Source organism: Pseudonaja textilis, chromosome 1 (assembly GCF_049901715.1).
Source record: "Pseudonaja textilis isolate UNSWEBS1 chromosome 1, rPseTex1.2, whole genome shotgun sequence".
In the NCBI taxonomy this organism is placed as follows: domain Eukaryota; kingdom Metazoa; phylum Chordata; class Lepidosauria; order Squamata; family Elapidae; genus Pseudonaja; species Pseudonaja textilis.
In genome coordinates this window covers 53,679,964-53,694,234 of record NC_141990.1, presented here as the reverse complement: position 1 = coordinate 53,694,234, position 14,271 = coordinate 53,679,964, and the positions used below count along the sequence as shown (strand labels likewise).

At 42.1% G+C, this 14,271-nt stretch overlaps 1 protein-coding gene across 5 annotated transcripts in view; it reads right to left on the bottom strand.

The window, feature by feature from the left end:
* The window catches only part of CAPN13 (calpain 13), a 163,860-nt gene that overhangs the window by 63,134 nt on the left and 86,455 nt on the right, over window positions 1–14,271 (bottom strand). For all 5 annotated transcript variants that reach the window (XR_015743847.1, XR_015743857.1, XM_087934618.1 and 2 more), the window contains one exon: window positions 10,961–11,077. Coding sequence is in view for 3 of the 5 variants with exons in the window: in XM_087934618.1 (XP_087790744.1) it covers window positions 10,961–11,077 (117 nt within the window). In the remaining 2 variants the exon portion in view is untranslated. The remainder of the gene's footprint in view (window positions 1–10,960; window positions 11,078–14,271) is intronic.

Sequence of the window (14,271 nt, the reverse complement as noted above, 5' to 3'; positions counted from 1 at the left end):
ACCATCCACCATATGCAGATGGATCAAGACATGTATCACAAAAGCTTATGAAAGCCAATCATTGCAACTGCTGGGTAACATAATGGCACATTCAACCAGGAGTGCAGCCATATCAGGAGCATGGAACACACAGGCCTCGATTGAAGAGATCTGTAGTGCAGCTGTGCTGTCTCAGCCAGTCTATGGGAATTGGATAGTTACTTAGGAATTATGAGCTGTCCCCTTAAGGGAATGCATCATGGTAAATGTAGTTAAAGGTATCCTGGGAAATGTAGTTCATGTCATGTGGCCACATCTGTAATCCTGATTGGTCACTAAATTGACCCTCGAGGGATTTGGGGAGGTTTTCCTCATTCTTGCCTGGACTCACTTACTCATAGCAGCTTTTTCTACCGCTACGAGATGGGTTAGGAGATAACCATCTTTTACCTACAAGGCAGATATACAAAGGATTGGTCATAAAAGAACTTCATCACAAATGTGAGTTATGAGGATACCTGATGAACTAATAAATGTTCTTTGTTACAGACATCTTATTATCTCTCTGCATCAGTACAGTTTATAAATCCACCTCTGTACAAGATACAGAAAAGCAGCAATGTGGTCATCGCCATCTCCATTCATCAGAAATTATAAACTGGATACATTTGCATCAGCAGAAGCATCCTTTGGAAGAAGAGTGCTACAAAGAGTTCACATGGAGATGGGGGCTCGGGACAAGGAGTTGGCCCACCCTCAGGACAATTGGCTTGGGTACATCCCACGCTTTGGATTCTCCGACCCGTACAACTGAGAAAGAAGGAACACTTTAAAGGAACTGGCTGTAATCTTATAAAATTAAAGAGAAATAAACTAAGAAAATAATCTGGAAAATATTTTCCTATTGCAACTAAAAAAGAGGCTTGTGAGAACCTTGGAGAAATACGTGCCTTGGGATAAAGAAAAATTGAAGAGAAATAAAATTCTGTTATAAAGAGTTGGTCAAATTAAAGATTAAGACTGTTAAAAGTAAAAGGAAGCAATGTAAATTTGGTCTATTTAAAATAAGATTTTTTTTCAAAGTTCTGGCAGTCTTTTATGCACTCTATGCTGACCCCAGGATCAAAAAGTTGATGTTTTATGAATTTGTTTATAGATTAGTGATGAAGAGATGAAGTGATATCTATATGTATGTAACTTTATGAGGGAGGAGTTATTGTTTATACTTCTTGTGATAAAGGTTGGAAGTCAATACTTTATTTTTTATTATATAATTACTTTTCTTTTTCTTGTTTCCTGCACTTTCATTTTTTTATCCTTTTCTCTTTGTATAGTTTGTGTTAGTTTTTACTATTATAACTAAAATTACAATAATTAAAATTCTTCATAAAAAGTTTCTTAATCAAAAAATCAAATGATGACAATAAATAATGAGTTCAGTTACAATCTGATGAGAACAAGATACTTATACCAAGTATTAGGTTTAAGAACACAGTTTCCTTGTGTTTGGGATGTTGTCCTTTTCTCTGATGTATGTACCATCAGAACCAATCTATATATGCAAAACCAAGACATAATTTACAACATCAAAGTAAATTCCAGAAGCAAAGCCATACTTCAAGGGAAGAGGAAAATCACATGCATAAATGGCTGACTTGGTTCTTTTAGCATCAACCTGAACATACACTGACTTTAAAAGATACATTATTTCAGTCACATTCTTTATATTTTTCTTGGTTCTAATTAAACTGCTCTAAACTGGCCTCAGTTAAGCTGCTTAGAAAGGTTAGCCAAGAATTCTCAGAACAAAATTGCTGTAGTCTTAATGGTGTTTCCTCCATTTACTACAAATGATAAAGGAGGAGATTATTTTGATTCAGGTATTATTAGCATGATTATACAGGGAAGAAAAGCCTATTTATTTATTTGATTGTTTGTTTGTTTATTTATTTGTTCTCAATTTAGGTTACTGGTATACTGCCTTTTTCTTCCCAATTAGCTCAATGATCTTTTCCTGAGAAAGCCTCACAGGCAGTGTATAATGCACTTTAAACTTTCAGTAAAATAATAACTGAAAAGAATTAGTAAATGTTAAGTGCTTAGCTTGGAAGTGTGAATATTTTTTCAGTAGTTTTTGAAAGACTCCCCCCCACCCCATCAAAGGCACTTTCATTTAAATACATATCCTTTCAAGTGAGGATGTTTTAACATCCATGAGATGAAAAAATTAAGGAAATGCCCTGTAATGTATTTTGTAGCCTGTGATTTTAAAAAATGAGTTTTTTTTCTGAATGGATTTTTTTAGCAGTTTTACCTAGTAAAAATCCAGTCTAAGGAAAAGATCAAAGATAGGATAATGAAATAGCACAGATGCAACATCAGCTCTCCGTTTGCCCTGTTTTTCCAATTCATCAGAACAGCAGCAAAACTTTTGATAACCAGGACAAAAGCTTATCTTGGCTCATCATTCTGTGACCCAGTAGCCAACCAGACAGAAGCTTATAAATTGGATATGTGAGTGATCTCTTGTACTTCAACTGCTGGCGTTTAAAGGCTTGCTGCTTGTGATTCTGTAGCCATCAAAACTTAATTCAAGAGTGAAAACCAGATAATAGGAAACACGTGAAAATCATTTAATGTATGTATGAGAGCTAATGTGGTATAGTTGATGAGACTGGAGAGACTCAATGTGAAGTTTGCCTTCAACATAGGTGCTCACAAGTTGATCGTTTTCACTCAGCCCAGCCTACCTCCTGAAACTTGTAGAGAGAGAAAATTTACCACCTTGAACTCTTGGAGGACAAACCTACCATCCAAAACACTGCTAGTTTTATTTCATACAGCTAAATACAGATTAAGAATCTACACATGATTGTAAAGTACAGATCAAAACTCCAACATAACACTTTAATATCTGTTGGGACTATGCAAGTACAAATTTGAAAGCACACAAATGATTAGGAGGTAGTTTTAGACAAAAATAAAAGCTTGGTACTTTTACCACACAATCTGTTTTAAAGGAAATCAAAATGTTACAAGGGTATATTTCATTACTCTTTATTTGAAAAGAACAGTATAATTATTGTGCCAAAAATATTCTGCATATTTTTTTTACTGTTGATCATTTAAACTGAAGGGGAAAAAAGTTACTTTCTTTGTCCCCTCCCATAGAGAAAAAGATTAACTTTCGTGAAATTCCTATCAGAAGAATGTGGTGTTCTTGCATTTATCTAGTGGCAAAGTACACAGTGTTTGTGTTATGTCCCTGGACCTTGAAGAAGTTCCCACCAAGGTCCGTTCGCGCGCATGGGGCGGCTGCCCTCCTCATTGGCTGGGTTTCCCCAGCAGCCTGCTATAAAAGCAGGCTGCTGGGTCCAGCCCTTGAGCTGTTCGCTGCGAGCCAGTCCCAGGCTGAGCAAGCACGTTCAGCCCTTGTAATAAACCTTGTTGCACTAAGCCCTGGTTCAGCCTCTTATTTCCCATACTTAATACTGGCGACGAGGATGGGATGGCTACCAGAGGCAAGCTGCAACACTGAATCACTAATATGCTGATCTGCAGCCCAGAGAGAGAGAACGATCAGCCAAAATAGGGCAAGCGCTGACCGCAACTCCAGAGAGAGCGATCAGCCCGAAATGAGAACGAACGCTGAATCACTATAACGCTGATCCGCAGCCCAGAGAGAGGGCGGTCAGCTAAAAATAGGCAAACGCTGATCGCAGCCCAGAGAGAAAGCGATCAGTAAACAAGCCAGCGAGAGTGAGAAGCGCTGCGAGCAGCCGCAGCCGCTGCGTGCTGTTTAGGCGCGAAATTCAAATAGCTGTCAGCTGAAGCACATTCAAATACAACACAGCGTTGTATTACGAAGTCACTAACGCCCACACAGGCGCGAATTTCAAAGACGCTACCAACGACCGTTGCAGTCTAAAACACCTGATCCCCAGAGAGAGAGAAGGGAATTGCGAAATTTCACCAGAGCTGAAGTCACTTGCCTAGCACAGGCACTAAACCTCTACTGCTACCCCAGAGAGAGAGAGCACTTGCCTAGCACAGGCACCAAACCTCTACTGCTACCCAGAGAGAGAGCATTTTTTCCCCAACAGGTTAACCAGCAGACCTACAACATGAACGCCAATCCAGCCTTCCCAGCATTCAAGCCAGATGAGGAGAAGTGGGAATCATACAAGAATCGATTTAATTATTACATCGACGCCATCGGATTGGCTGAGGCAGGGGAACACCGAAAGAAAGCACATTTCCTGACCTACTGTGGAGCCATCGTTTTCGATACAGCCACAGCTCTTGTGGCTCCACGTGAGTTAAAAATGTCCCTGGACAGAACTGTTAGAAATCCTTACTAACCACTATTCTCCTAGACCTTCACAGATTGCCAGACGTTTCACCTTCAGAATGAGGAAGCAGGGGGACAAAGAGAGCATCAATCAGTACATGGCTGCTCTCAGGACTGCAGCACTCCATTGTGGGTTTGGCAGCTACCTTGATGACATGCTCCTAGACCAGCTGGTCTGCGTGGGTCAAGGACCCGCGCCTACAAAGACGGCTGCTCGCCAAAAAGACCTTAACCTCGCTCAAGCCATCGAGGAAGCCCTGGCAGAGGAGCTGGCATCTCATTCAGCCACCGAGATCCAAGGTTCTGTCACCAAGCAAACAGCAGTTTCCGTCCACTCAGAAGAGGTGATCAATGAGGAAGACCCGAGTGACGAGGCCGACATTCACCGCCTCACAAACGCCAGGCGCCTCAGGTAGGAACCAGACAGGATAACACCGGGCCATCCAAGCACATCACGTTGTGCCTTTCCTGTGGTGGACCCCACTTGAGGACCACATGCAAATTCAAAGGAGCCACTTGCAACAACTGCCATAAGAAGGGGCACATTGCAAGAGTATGCCAAGCCTCACACAACGCAGCACAAAGGGCATCTTCATTCGCACATGCCGGACCCAAAAGGCAAGTATTAAACTGCCGCACTAATCAAACTTGCTATTCTATTAGTAAAATCTCTTTCCGTCTTATTAGAAGGTAAACCTTGCAACATGGAGGTTGACACGGGTCAGCGCTCTCCATTATTTCCTGGAACACCCTCAAGGAGCTTCAACCCAGCCTATCAAGAAGCCGACTCCAGAAGTGCCAGCTTAGCCTAAAGGACTACCAGGGGAAGACCATTCCTGTAATCGGCAGAGGCAAGTTTTTTGTTAATTTTAAAACCTTTAAGGGCCACCTACCTCTAGTGGTAGTGAGCGGCAACCTCCCTACACTTTTGGGACTTGATTGGTTTCCCCACCTCGGTTAGGTCTAACAGGAGTCCATGCTACCTCAACCTCTGACACGGACTCCTGTTTGCTGATTACTCAGACGTATTCAGTGATGAGTTAGGGTGTTATAATGGCACCCCTATCTCATTTTCAGTCGATCCCCAGGCAGTCCCAATTCGGTTAAAACCTCGCAGAGTTCCATTCGCCATTCGGCCTAAATTAGACCTTGAATTAGATAAATTATTAAAACAAGGGATCCTGGAGCCTACAGACTTCGCCAAATGGGAGACGCCCATCGTCACACCCCAAAAAGATGGTAGCCTGAGAATTTGCTCAGACTACAAGACCACAATCAATAAATTCTTGCAAGTTAGCGCTTATCCAGTACCCGTCATTCAGCATTTATTACATACTTTTGAACCTGGCACTATCTTTGCCAAATTGGACATGTCTCAAGCATATCAACAGTTCCCTGTTGATGACCAAACGGCAGAACTTCAGACCATTGTCACCCACAGGGGTGCTTTCCGGTGCAAGCATCTCCAGTTTGGCGTAAGTGTTGCCCCAGGCATTTTTCAATCCCTCATGGAGCGGATTTTACAGGGCCTTCCTGGAGTAGTACCCTACTTCGATGACATCTTAGTTTCGGCCAGAACAGACCCCAACTCTTCCAGAGAGTTAGAGCAGTCCTGGAGAGGTTCAGGCAGCATGGCCTCAAGTTAAAAAAAGAAAAATGTGCCATTGCCACTAGACAGGTGGACTTTCTGGGTTATAAAATTGACGCCTCAGGCATTCACCCCCTGGAGTCCAAGGTTAAGGCAATACACGAGGCACCCACTCCAACCTCCAAAGCAGAACTGCAGGCCTTTTGGGGCTCTTGAACTTTTACGCGTCATTCCTGCCCCATAAAGCCTCTGTGGCAGAACCCCTCCACAGACTTCTGGATAAAAAAACAGTTTGGCACTGGGGACACAAAGAAGACTCCGCTTTCCGCGCAGTCAAGTCGCTACTCACATCAGAGGCAGTGCTTATCCAGTTTGACCCCAACCTCCCATTAGTACTGGCAGCAGACGCATCTCCTTTCGGCATTGGGGCAGTTTTAAGTCACAGACTGCCCAACGGCTCCGAGGCCCCTATCGCTTTTTTTTCCAGGACGCTCTGCAACAGAGCGCAATTACAGTCAAATTGATAAAGAAGCCTTGGCAGCTGTTACAGCGGTGAAGAAATTTCACGAATTTCTCTTTGGCCACTTTTTTCGAGCTAGTCACCGACCACAAACCGCTTTTAGGGTTACTAGCAGGTGACAAGCAGACCCCTCAAATTCTGTCCCCAGAATGACCAGATGGACCCTTTTCCTAGCAGCATACTCGTATAGACTTGTGCACCGCCCGGGTAAAACATTGTCCCACGCAGATGCTCTTAGCCGCTGCCCCTGCCTGACCCAGCTGAAGACCCTGCCCCGGTCAACGCCATTTTTGAAGTCACCCAACTGGACCTACCAATCACTGCCCTTGATATTGCCAATAAATCCAAAACGGACAAAACGATCGCCCAGGTACTGGACTGGGTGAGGAGGGGGTGGCCGGGCAGTGACATTGAAGCTAAATTCACGCCATTTAAGACCCGCTTACAGGAACTGTCGAGCTTACAGGGCTGCCTGCTATGGGGCACTCGAGTGGTCATCCCGACATCTCTGCGCACCGAGTGCTGGAGGCGTTGCACGAAGGCCACCCTGGCATCGTCAGAATGAAGGCGTTGGCGCGAAGCTACATTTGGTGGCCCGGCCTTGATGAGGACATCAACAAATGGGTAAGCTCCTGCCATCCCTGCCAGGTTTCCGTCCATCCTCCATTGCCACCCCCACCAAGTGGGAAAGTGCCAACGCACCCTGGTCCAGGATTCACATCGACCTCGGGCCCATTGCATGGCAAAATGTTCCTCGTGGTCGTAGACTCTTACTCAAAGTGGATTGATGTGGCACAACTATCCACGACCACTTCACAAGCAGTCATCAAGGCATTGACTCGCCTGTTCGTAACGCACGGTCTACCAGACTCCATTGTTTCTGACAATGGTCCCCAATCGCGTCAACTGAATTCAGTCGCTTTACGGCCAACCTGGGCATTCGCCACATCTTCACGGCCCCTTTCATCCTGCCAGTAATGGGCTAGCAGAGAGAGCTGTTAGGACCACTAAAGAAGCCCTGGCCAGGTTCAACAAGGATGACTGGCACCACAAACTATCCTGTTTCCTGTTAAGCCAGCATTCAACCCCTTGCACAGTAACCAACAAGTCCCCCGGCCGAGCTTCTGATGGGCAGACGCCTGCGAACTGTATTGGACAGGCTCCACCCACATTACTGCCCTGACTCTCCTCTCTCGCTTCCACATCGGGAGTAGGCATTTTGTCTTGCAGGAACCCGTGTTCGCGAGAAACTTCGCTGGCGACCCATTGTGGATCCCAGGAGAAATCGTAGCCATCACAGGACCCAGATCATACCGGTTAAGCTGGAAGATGGCCGGGTCTGGAGACGACATCTGGACCAGCTTCGAGATGCCAGGGCACCCTTGTCAGCCGCGACTCGGGGCACAGACCGGTGAGAGTCCGCTGCAACTTCCACACAGCGACATCGACTCCGATGACCTGCTAACGTCTCCAGCCGGACCAGAGAATCCAAATGATGACTGCGGCGACCTAGCGTCCAACCCATCCGAGCCAGACGGGCGTGAGGACACTCCCAGCGTCCAGCCCTACTGACCCCGGACCTACTCCGACCGAGGGTGGTACTGGGACTCATCATCGAGCCAACAGTCGCCAACGGACTCTGATCCACTGAACAGCACACCAGAGTTGCGCCGCTCTGGGCGCCAGCACAAGCCTCCCGTATACCTCAAGGACTATGCGTGTTCGCATCTGGGGGAAGGGGTGTTATGTCCCTGGACCTTGAAGAAGTTCCCACCAAGGTCCGTTCGCGCTGCGGGGCGGCTGCCCCTCCTCATTGGCTGGGTTTCCCAGCAGCCTGCTATAAAAGCAGGCTGCTGGGTCCAGCCCTTGAGCTGTTCGCTGCGAGCCAGTCCCAGGCTGAGCAAGCACGTTCAGCCCTTGTAAATAAACCTTGTTGCACTAAGCCCTGGTTCAGCCTCTTATTTCCCATACTTAATAGTTTGTGTGTGCAAACATGTGTGTGTGTCCATCTGAATGCAGATGTACATGCTCAGTTTACATTTGTCTCTCCAGCTCTTTCCCATGCTTCAATTAGGAAACCATCACGAGGGACTAATTCCCATACCGGTTTGTGTATATTAGCCAATGGAGGCTTCTGAATGATGGGAAAAGATATTGCAAAATAAATATCACCAGCACTATTACTTTGCAACAGTAAATACACCCATGAGCTTCAATAAAAAAAAACTTCTAAAACAACTGGTACTTATACCTCCATAACTTTAGTTTAAATAAGAATATTTCATTTGAGTAAGTCAGATATCCACAAGATTTTCCTTCAGTTTTGGGATAGATGGAAAACACATTCTTAGCTCAGACTGTATGCTGTGATAATTTACATTTTTGGGTGGCTTTTCAGGTGCGGGGCTTTGGACCGTCACATTGTAGCAATGTTTCCTTCTTGAGTTTTGAGCTCTGCTTAATCAAACCTTAATTCAAATCAAAATTTTGAATCAGTGTTTACAAAGTTTACAAGATGGCACTCTGAATTCACAGTGTGCCACTTTCAAGGAAATTTGTGTGGATAACACCATCTGCATCTCTGTAAACTGTAACTATAGGTTTTCTAGTTGAAACCTGGTTTTTTTTTTTTAATGAAGCATATATTCATATATATATATTCATATAACTATATATTAATGGACTAATGCTTTATTTTGTCAGTTCGCTCACCTTCATTTTTGTAGTATGACAGTGGCTGCCAATTCAACTCTTAAAGCTTTCATCTGTTCTATCAGTATGCAGAGTTCATTTTGCACATAAAAATCCAATGCTGAAGAACATCAATAATGTAACTCATATTTTCCTGTGAAATGCCAAGCTCGACACCAATTTCTTCACTTATTGTCCTTAATCAGTTCATCAACTTTTCACATGTAAAACTTATCAGTTGTTGTCACAAGCTATCCACTTCATTCTCAGCAACATAAAGCATCTCTTTTTAGTCCCTCTTTACATTTTTTGGCCCAGCAGTTCCCAGTACTCATATCAAACATAGTTATGACCATAAACTACTAATCATACTTCGGCAGTAAAGCATTCAGTCACAGCATATTGCTTGAAATGGACTGACTTCATGCTTTTATTCCATAAACAATAAGTGACTGTGGAAATTCTCATCATCCAGCCAGGTAATAGTTGTCTCAAAAGTGCTTTTTCAAAAGGTAACTGGACTGTCTTTTTCTCCCTCAAGGAAAAAAAAAACCCCAGTCCAGTTGCCTTTTGAAAAAGTTCCTTTGAGTTCACAAACAGTAGCAACACAAACTTTATTTTATTTATTTATCAAATTTGGAAACCCCCCATCTCCCTCACACAGAGACCCCGGATAATGTACAAATAAAATGTTAAAAACATATAAATGTTAAAAATATAAAAACTGGGTATAAAATTTTTTAAAATATGATAAGAATAGTTAAAAAGTGATATTAACTGATTATATTGACCTTTCACTTAAATAAATATCATAATACTATTCAAGTTCAATTTGGTAAGGAGACCAATTACTAAAGATATATTTTTTCACAATTGTAACTTTCTACCAACTGCAGTAAAAGAACACATATAAGGTTCTAGCACATAAGTATTACCATCTGTTGGCAACTTATATAATTGGAGATGTTACATTTCATTGAACCCTATTATTTGCGTTCTGTTTTCAGGTTGCTTCAAGTGAATCCAAGAAAAATGCATTTTCCGATCCTGAAAATCTTTGGTTAATTTGATATTACAGGTAGTCCTTGCTTAACAGTATTAATTGGGACTGGAATTTTCATATTGAAGCAAAGAGGTCATTGGGGAAAACGTCGTGTGACTGCACTGCTTAGCAACAACACTTCAAGTAGTCCTGGTTGTGGTTGTTAGGCAAGGATTCACACATCTCCTGGTTTGATAGAATGTGTAGATGACCTTGGGGATTGAAGGGAAGAGATGCTGTCTAGAAAACAATGGGATAAAAGAGCCCTCACTAGCTCAATATGTCAGACAAAGAAACTTAGGAATGACCTGCTCTAATGGATCAAGCAGTTAAAGCGGAGATGGAAAATCCGTACTTTCAGACATGCAAGATTCTCTTAATGTTGCTTCACAATAAAATAAAATTAATTCAACTAATGTCTCTTGTCTGGTTTACAGGGATGTCTGACACCTGTCCTGCACGAACTGTTGGCTCCATCTTGCTACCTCTTCCTAAGCTGGCCTTGGAAGCTCCCTTTCACAGATGATGGTATGCCACTCTGTACTCATCACTTCACCACCATCACCACCCCATGTAACCTCTCATCTCTGCCCTTCATATAGGATATCTTTTCCTTTTAAATAGTTTGGAATACAAAGGGTATTATTCCTAGCACAGGATAAGTAGAGAGTGAACAATCAGAAAATAGATTCCCATTCAAGGTGAAATCTTTTACACATGCTTTATTGCAGGACCACTTTATTTTGCTGCTGCTCAGTGCATCAAATACCTGCTGAGTGTACCACTTACTTGACATTGTTTCAAGACGAAACATACAGCACACAAAATCAGGAAAGTTTATTCTCTGGGTTGAGTCTCCATAGCGTAAAACCAGGAGGTGGAGGACTTTGTCGCTGACATACAGGCCTACAAGCAACCATAGAAGAAAACCATATATTGTCAAATTGACACAATATAACAATGCTCAGCAGCTGTAAGGATCTGCTACTCGTATCATTTCATGCAGAACAACTTATTATATCAACATTGTTTGAAACAGCTAACAAATTGGAAATAAATCTGTATGTGTGATTGGGCATTGCACCAAATTACAACATAAACTACTGGTGTTAGAGGATCTCAGTGAAGTTACTCCTACATCCATGGGTTTCTAAAATCCCAAGGTAAAATTCACTAATGAAAGCATTTTTTTATTTTTCTACAAATTAGGAATGTGCAGATCTGTGTGTGTGTGTGTGTGTGTGTGCACTTGTGCACATGCATGCACACATGTCAGGCTGCATTAGTTCAGATTAGGATAGCACTTAAAAAAAACCAGCAGCCTACCTACTTAAGGAAAGCCAGAGGTTTAAAAAAATAAAACAAACTGAAAGAGAGAGTCTTCTTTAAAAATACATTTTAAAATACATTTTAAAAGTAATTAAACAATTCCATTTTTTCTTAATTTTGGTGTTCTGTTGTTTGCTCAATCCTAAATTCCTCTGAGGAAAAAAAAAAATAAAACTGGCCCAAGAGGAATGTATGGTGGATTTATTTACATCCCAAGGTTAATTAATACACTTGAATCATCAAAATAATGATGATTCAACCTGAACTAGAGTCAGGTTGAAATTTGATCTTTACTCTGTGGATAACTAAACGTATTATTAATTCCAAAAAATAAAGCCATAGTGTCATGGTAAAGTTTTTAGAAGCAAGAACGGGAGATGCTTCAGTAAATAGATTTCTCTTCATTGCAGCTACTCAGGTTTCATGACAAAAAGACAAAAGGAGCAACTCCAATTGTAATGGATGGATTTCTTATCTTGAACAATTCGTCCATGAACTGTTTTACTCCTACAGAAATGAAAGAAATGTTTTTAAGGTGCAATGAACTCCTCCATTATTTTTTCCTTTTCTTCAAGAAATAATTAAGTGATCTCTTGAAGAACAGACATTCTTAAGTTTTAAAAACAATCTTATCTTGGCTCTTTCCCATCTACTGTAAGTCCCAACACAGGGTGTAATACTATTACATTTAGTTTTAAATGGGTATGTTTAAATCACCTTGCTGCAGTATTACTGTTCTAGTACAGTAATAGATTTTAACACCAGAGAAACAAGATATAGTGAAAGATATACAGGGCAAGCCAATTATGCAAGTAACCTGAATTTTGGAGTTACTAGTAAAATATCAGCAACAAGAGGATACTAATAAAGGAGCATATTTGATGCTCAGGGTTGACATGAGGGGTCTTTAGTACTCTTTGAGCTTGCTTGTTTTCTTGTAGACATTCATTACTCAAACTAGGTAACATCATCAGTGCTACTAAGGAGTGCAGTTTGCTGACAGTTTATATTCTGGTGGCTTGTCTGTGAATGTTGAGGGGGTGGTTTTAGAGATTCTTGGATTGGGTTGTTTGTTGTTAGCTTCTTTGGCAGTTTCTTCATTGGGGTATTGTTTACTTGATTGTTGGTCTGATGCAAAAGTGGGATTCATCTGATTCGGACCAGTTCAAGTGAACTGCTTGTTAAAATTCTGCCCAGTTCAGTGAACCGGCTAATCCTACCACTGGCTGGCCCCACTCCCACCCATTGTTTGGCCCATTTTGGGCAGTTTTCTAGGACATTGTCTGAGTCACTTTTGGGTATTTTGAGCCCATTTTTCAGCCATTTTCAGACTGTTTTGGGGGGGAATTTTTTGGTGTTTTTCAAGCAAAAAAGAGCCTGAAGATGGCCCCAAAACTGCTAAAAAAACTGGAAAATGGACTGAAAAACAGGTTGAAAAAGGAAGAAAGGAAGAAAAGAGATGGGAAGGAGGAGAAGGAAGAAAGGAAGAAAGGAAGCAAGCAAGCAAGCAAGCCAGGAAGGAAATCCAGCTTTAGCCTGGCCTCTTTCAGAATTGCTTTTACAGAAGTATTGTCAATCCTTTTCCTTCTGCTATTTATTTATTATTTGTGCAAATGGGCTTTAATTGTAAATTGCTTCTGAGGAATCAAAGGGAATTATTGCCTCTGCAACCTCAGGTATGAAATGTTGGCTGTTACGACACAATAGGTTGCTTTTTAATAAGCTCAGCCTCCAATGTCTTACTTTCCTTGGTGATGGGAGCAGAATGTTTTGCTGGTCTCTTACCATCCTTTCATAGGGAGGGGCATTTGCACTAGGAAACTGAGGGTTGGTTAACTCTTTCATTTCTGGAGGTGTTGCATATAGGCCCAAAGCCTGGGGAAAGGGAGAGTGGCCTGGAGGCGGGGCTGGGTGTGATGAGAGTGATGTTAAGTTGGCCATGCCCACTCAGTCACATGACGACCTGACCATGCCTACCAAGCCAGTCATTAGGGCAGAGAACTTGTTGTTAAATTATTTGAATCCCACCACTGATAACCTTGGAGTTATTCTATGCTGATCTGGTGCTGATTGCTGGTGGAGAGGTGCTTGGGTCTTTTTGTTCCTTTTGGGTCTGGGTATTCATCTTTTCTGCATAGCTAATAGATGTTGTTAATGCCTATGTGTATATTGATGGCCGAATTGTCAGAGTGCCAGGTGTTGAGGTAATTCCCTGTTAGGAGAATGAGTGCATACAGGGAGACATATTTGAGAGTAGTGTTTGAATACTACACATACAGCACACAGATACACTGTACAGTAAATGTAGGTTTTTACTTCCAGACAGTTTAAGCAAAGTTCAAGATAAGCAGTCCAAAAGTCATTCACAGGTTAAATCAGTCAGTTTTCAATCCAGTGATAATTCAATAACAAAGTCCAGTGTCAAAAAACAGTTCAGTATCAGACTTACATTAAATCCAGAAATAGCAGTCAATTAGGAAAAATGGAGGAAGGCAACACTTTCCAACAGAAGGAAATAGAGATACTCATTCAGACACACTCTCTTCTTAGACTAAGACTGAAACAACCCAGGTTTCTGGCTCCATCTTATGGCCATTTGAGAAACCACACCTAATTACAGTTTTGCATTTTCTTAAAGATACAGTTTTAAAATGTTTATCCTGGTTTATATATTTCTAACCCAAATACCTGTTAGGTGACTTATATTCCTAACACCAGGCTTCTAGAAATTCCCTGGCATTTTTGGACTTGGCTTGGTCTAGGATGGTCAC